We start from the raw sequence: 5,879 nt of genomic DNA, 5'->3' as shown, positions 1-5,879 counted from the left end.
TACTAAAACCAGGGTCCTGGGTTCAATTCCTGTCTGTGTGAGTTTGTGCATTCTCTCCGTGTCTGCGTGGGTTTCCTCCAGGTGCTCCAGTTTCTTCCCGCAATCCAATGAAGTGCAGGTCAGGTGAATTGGCTGTACTAAATTGCCTGGTGTGTTAGTCAGGGATAAATATAGGGTAGAGGAGTGGGTTTCTCTTCGGAGGGTTGGTGTGGACATGTTGGTCCGTAGGGCCTGTTTCCACACTGTAGAGAATCTAATGTAGCATGTCTTTTTTGAAATATGAATGGCATGTTTAATTTGTAAAGATCAAGAGTCCAGAGTAAAATTCAGAATGACAGAAATTTATGTTTGTTACCGTGGCCCGAACTCCAACCCAGCAAGGGGGAAATCTGTTTCTGAATCTCCAATATCCTCATGTCGCTGCCTCCATGTGTCCAGTTGAAAATTTGTATGAAGGAGCATGCCGTCTGTCAGAGCGCCTGTCTTATCTCAAGCTGCACCAGGAGCTGTCTCTTCCAGCTGTGAGTGCGGCGGGGTAAAAGGGAGGACTTTCATATTCCGTGGTTTAGATTCACATTGTCCTCATCATATTATTGGTAAAATCCTCTGCCAGAAACAGCCCAGATAGAGAGGAAAAGAAGGAGACTATTCAATCCACCAGCCCTGCCCTGCCATTCGATACCGTCATGACTGACCGAACACTTTCATGTCCTTTCCCAGACAACCCACATTATCCTGTCGCCCATTGGGAAACAGATATTTACCGAGGTATACCTTAAATCAAAATCAAAATTACGCAGCTATGGGAGGGAAATGTTGCATTTTGAGCCAGTTGGGTTTCTGCACGAACATTGCAGGTGAGCAGCCGATGCTGGTTTGGTCAAGTTTCAAATGATGCGATTCCCTCAAAACTTGCCCCGAGAAGGTGAGGTATTTCAACTAGGAGGGATTGCAATTCCAGATGGCAGGAATTCACAATGAATCTTCATTAATTCATTCCAAACTTGAACTAAAATCCGACTCTAATGGGATAGGAATGCCTAAGCTTCGAACAGCATCCTGAGTAATAATTTAGAAATCCAATGTGCTTTCCACTGCGGCACAAGCTGCACTTGCAGCCTCCTTATAGTACACCAAGTTGCCATTGACCCATTGTGTTCGTGTCTCCCATTCAGAATCTATTTATCCTCGCCCCACTTTCCAGTCCCTTGCCATTATCCACGTGTGCTCTGACACTTCAAGTGTTCGGTTAAATATTCCTGAAACGTTGTGATGACTTTTAGCTTTACCACACATTGAGATATTGAATTCTAGACAAAGAACAGTCTCTGGGGGAAAATATTCTTCCTGACTATCCTCTAAATCTCCTGTCTCTTGCTTTTATCCAATATCCCTGGTTAATAATCCATCGCACAACACGTTTATTCCTATCACACATATCTATCCTCTTCATAATATGTGCACGTTAATCAGTTCCTCTCAGATAAATAGCACCAGCCTAGCTCGTCCATTTTCATAGTGGAAATGGTCCAGCCCAGGCAACATTCTGGTCAATCTCCTCTGAACACCTTCCGGTGCAATCTCAAGCTTTCTGCAGTCTGGTGATCAGACAGAACAAAGTTCTCTAAAGAAGAGCAGAAATGTCTGAACAAAATCTGTGGGTATAATACATCTGTGGAGAGAAAGAAGAGATAATGTTTTGAGCCCAACCCCAGTCTGTGGAACTGCTGGGATGGGTGGGTGGGTAAAGAGGTGGAAGAAGGCTGACAGGTTCTAAAATTATTGAACTCGATGTTGGGTCCTGAAGGCTGCATAGTTTCTCAGTAGAAAATGAGGTGTCGCTCTTCCAGCTTGCACTGTGCCTTGCGGGAGCATTGCAGCAGACCCAAGACTGAAATGGTGACATGGGAACACAGTGGGATGTTCAAGTGACAGGAATCTGTGAGCTTGGATTCATTTTATTCCGGGCAGAACATAAGTGCTCTCAAATTTGATTGTCACTCTGTTTTCCTCTTCCCAGTGTAGAGATATCACATTGTGAACAGGAAATACAATTGACTAGATTGAGTGAAGTGCAGATAAATTACTGGAAGGTATGTCTGGAACCTTACGTAGTGAGGAGAGATGTCATAAACCAGAAAATTGGACCAGGGTGTCCTGAGAGAAAGTTTCCTGCATAATGCTGACAATGGATTGGATTCGGTGGGATGGGGCAGTGTTTAAAGTGGGGTAGAAAGTATATCTTTCTTAGCTTCCTGCTTCTAATAAACACTTCAGTCTGAAATAAATCTGTCAAATTGCTTTTATTCCAACACCGACATATGATGCAGCTTGCTCAAGTCACGTTTGCATTGTCACTTGCACTCTGTCTCCCCGAGAGTGAAGTCCTTCCCCACGCTGATTAAGAAAGCACAGTCCTTCCTGTGACATATCCCATCGACAATGGAAGGACAGTTATGAGAACGGAGTGGACAATTTCCAAACCCTAAACTTATTTCACTTGTTCATTCGGCTACAGGTAGAATATTGTGCGCAGTTCTGCAATTCATATTGTAGGAGGAACTTCAAAACCAAAAGATGAAAAAAAGACTAAAATTCATTGAGTCAGTGATAATACAGTAGAGACAAAGATCAGTCGGCCCATTGAGTCAGCAGCCAGCCGCCAAAGAACTTCATACTCCCCCACTCTATCTTTCCAAAGCCAAATTTACCATCCACTGACAAAAATAGAAATTGCTAGAAAAGCTCAGCATCAGAGTTACTGCTTCAAGTCGAGAACTGTTCTGAGGAAGTTTGATCAGAAATATAGCACCAAATTCTCAGATGGTGTAATTCCAATTCTTGACTCTGACTTATAGCACTTCCAGCTCTTTCAGGCTTCATTTAACCACAGCCTAACGTACACTTCTTTGAACAGTACGAAGAAATCAGAGCAGCCATAGGAAACCACTTGCAGGTCTCCGCTTAGAAACTGCAGCTTTTAAAATTGGTTTCCTTGGAGATGGACACCACATAGTGGGATAGTACTCACTGCCCATCCCTAATTACCCAAGAGATGGAGATGGTGATTTACTTTCCAGAACCGTGGAATTCCTCAGTACGGAAGTACGGCCATGATGCTGGTAGGGAGGGAGTTCCAGGATTTAAACATAGCAACACTGAAGGAACATCGAAATATTTCCAACTCAGAATGGTGAGATCTTTGGAGGGTGATTTGCGGTGATAGGTTCCCAGAATATCTGCTACCATTGTTCTTCTCAATAGATGCAAACAATCACTGGACTGATTCTGGCTAGCTCAGGGCGTGTGTTCTGTGTGCAACCAGGAATTTCTTTTTCATTCGAATAATTCACAAGAAGAGAAATAAATTTTCATTTTCTGACTGAGAATTCTATTCAGGTCTGGGGATGCAAATTCTGATTCCTAAGCAGGGTACCTCAGTGATGCTGACAGTAACTCTTGTGACCTGACTTGTACACACTCTTGTGCCTATTCTTTACGTCATGAACATCTTCAGCAGCAATGTTTCTCTCTCCAAGATTGGAAATAGTTTGTATAATCGCCCTGGGTTTCAATGTGATGAAAACAGAGCTGTGATAATCGGATGTTATTCAGCAGTTGAACTGCAGGAAGGTACGGAACAGGCTGATGCTAACTGGTGCTCGTTGTGAGGCGCTGAGCTGCAGTGAAGGGGCGGCAACAGTAAAAGCGTCATTCAACTCGGCTCATTCTCGATTCTGTACTAGAAATGCCCAGAGGTTTCTTGCTTAATTTGTTCAGGGTCCTGATTCGAAGAGATCATGTCTCAAAGTATGAAAGTACATTCCACTGGAGTGGCTCATGAAATAGCACAGTGACTGTGAATAAAACGTTGCAAAGTTCCAGCAGAGTGGAGGCGACCCTGAAGCAGACACCTGAGGACACATGTGTTTTGTTTACCAGTGAACGGCACTGCCTCACAAATGGGACGATTGAAGTGAAGTAGTGACGTTGGTAGTCTTTACAGGTTGTTGATCGCGTGAATGTTTCCATTGCTGCTCATGTGTGCCCTAACTGTGTCTGAGCTCAATGCCACAGTTGCTAACGTCTCTATCTACAAATCAGCAGGTCGCTCTCTCAATTCCAACTGGGGTGCAGTTTAATTTACAGCTTTTTAAAATTTCAAAGCTCATCCTTATCGTTTTCCTGAAGCGAGATGAGGTATGAGTTCCTGATTTGCAAGAACTTTCCCTGTAAACGTCTCAGACAAATTCAGAGTCAATCTTGCAGCTCTGTTTGAGAAATCAAAGATGAAATAGTCCCATGCGCTGATCATGGGCACCTTTCCATCGCCCAAACCCACCGACCAAACACTGTGGCTCCTTGGAATGGAAAGGAAACAAACAACAAAAACTAATATCTAGCTTTGTGGGTCTTCAGAAACTCATTGGCAAGTGAAATCAGAACAGAATGAACGTTAAACTGTCCGACTGAACAGAGACAGTCAAGACAGTTTTCCCTTCTTTAAAGAGCTAGCGCGTCTGATATGAGACAATTGAAGGATTTACTGTTGTGGTTGTTTTGTTACCATGTTATGTATGTCAGGAGCAACAAACTCCGACTCTTTCACTGGAAATCAAACGCGGGCCACTGTAGTGACTGTGCTAAATCCTCACCTCTACATCAGCAGGGCTGACTGGAGTGGCATTTCCATCGTTTCTAAATCACACAACTTTTGGATTTTTTTCACTGGAGATAAGTTTCCTCTCCAAAATAATCGAATCATTGAGTTTTTACAGACAAGTTATAACTTCATTTTTCGAGTTATCCACAATTCTCCAGAACTAAGCAAAACAGATTCTGTCCATATATCAGTTCTATCACTTGAATGTTTGTCTACTGAAGAGCTGCTGTAGATTTCATGGGTCACCTTGTTGTGCATATGTAATAAATTGAATAATGCACAGTGAACCCGGAATCCTCCACGGAGATGAATAAGGCCTATCTCCGCGATGCGGCGGTACTGCGCAAATGAAATATGGCCCGGCCTCCAGAGAGCATCAGGCCGAGTAGAACAAGAGCAGTGCAGCTCCTGGAAGCAAAACGCAGCCTCAGTGACACCGAGTCTCAGCGGTTCAAAGAGCCAGATTCAGAGAAGTTTGCAGCAGGGGACAAGCGGCTCGAGCTCCTTGGACCAATTGGTTATTGAAGACCAAAGGTCAGTGAGCTGGAATCGCAGAACCCAGTCTCAAACCACAAGTTGAAATGTTAAAGAGCTGCATTACATTAGGGTGGCGTTTGGAAGTGGAGTTCGCTGCGTGGCCTACTTTGCGTGTAACGTGTTGTTGTTTAATTCTCATCCAGAGTGGAGAGCGAGGAGAAACGGTCAAATTTAACCCGCAGCCGTGCAGAGACTGACCAGCTCAAATGATTGCAAATGGGAGGATGTCACGGTAAGTAGTCCCAGGGTGACTTGCTAAGCTGAGGGTACCTGTTCAAATTTCAGGAATTTATTGTGGAAGAGATATTACTTAAGAATAATTCTAATTTCGTTCCCAGTAACTGATGGTGGACAGGTCCTGCACCAGTTCCACAGCCTGAATAACATCACCCCATTTACAGTGGGGAGAAATGTATCCCTGTCCTCTCTATGGGTAAGCAGTCTGCTGGTCATCTAATATGGAGAGACATGAGGACACCTGCACAATGGATAAACCATGGAAATATGTGGACTGTGGGAATAGATTCAAATGTTTATTCCTGCTGGAAATTTGCAGACACAGTCGCACCGGGGAGATGCCATTTACTTGTGCCATGTGTGTAAAGGGATTCAGAAACTCATCCAACCTCCTCACACACAAACGCACTCACACTGGGATGAGACCATTCACGTGCCCAGA

General features: G+C 44.0%; 1 protein-coding gene across 1 annotated transcript in view; it reads left to right on the top strand.

Annotated features, from left to right (window-relative positions):
• The window catches only part of LOC122543966 (zinc finger protein 418-like), a 96,389-nt gene extending 90,977 nt beyond the window's left edge, over window positions 1-5,412 (top strand). The window contains exon 4 of the mRNA XM_043682972.1: window positions 5,344-5,412. Within this exon, the coding sequence (XP_043538907.1) occupies window positions 5,344-5,397 (54 nt within the window). The 3' untranslated portion in view covers window positions 5,398-5,412. The remainder of the gene's footprint in view (window positions 1-5,343) is intronic.
• Window positions 5,413-5,879: the final 467 nt, after the last annotated feature.

This window comes from Chiloscyllium plagiosum, chromosome 45 (genome assembly GCF_004010195.1).
Source record: "Chiloscyllium plagiosum isolate BGI_BamShark_2017 chromosome 45, ASM401019v2, whole genome shotgun sequence".
Classification (NCBI taxonomy): Eukaryota; Metazoa; Chordata; class Chondrichthyes; order Orectolobiformes; family Hemiscylliidae; genus Chiloscyllium; species Chiloscyllium plagiosum.
The sequence above is the reverse complement of the archived record's forward strand: the minus strand, read 5'-3'. Positions and strand labels throughout refer to the sequence as shown.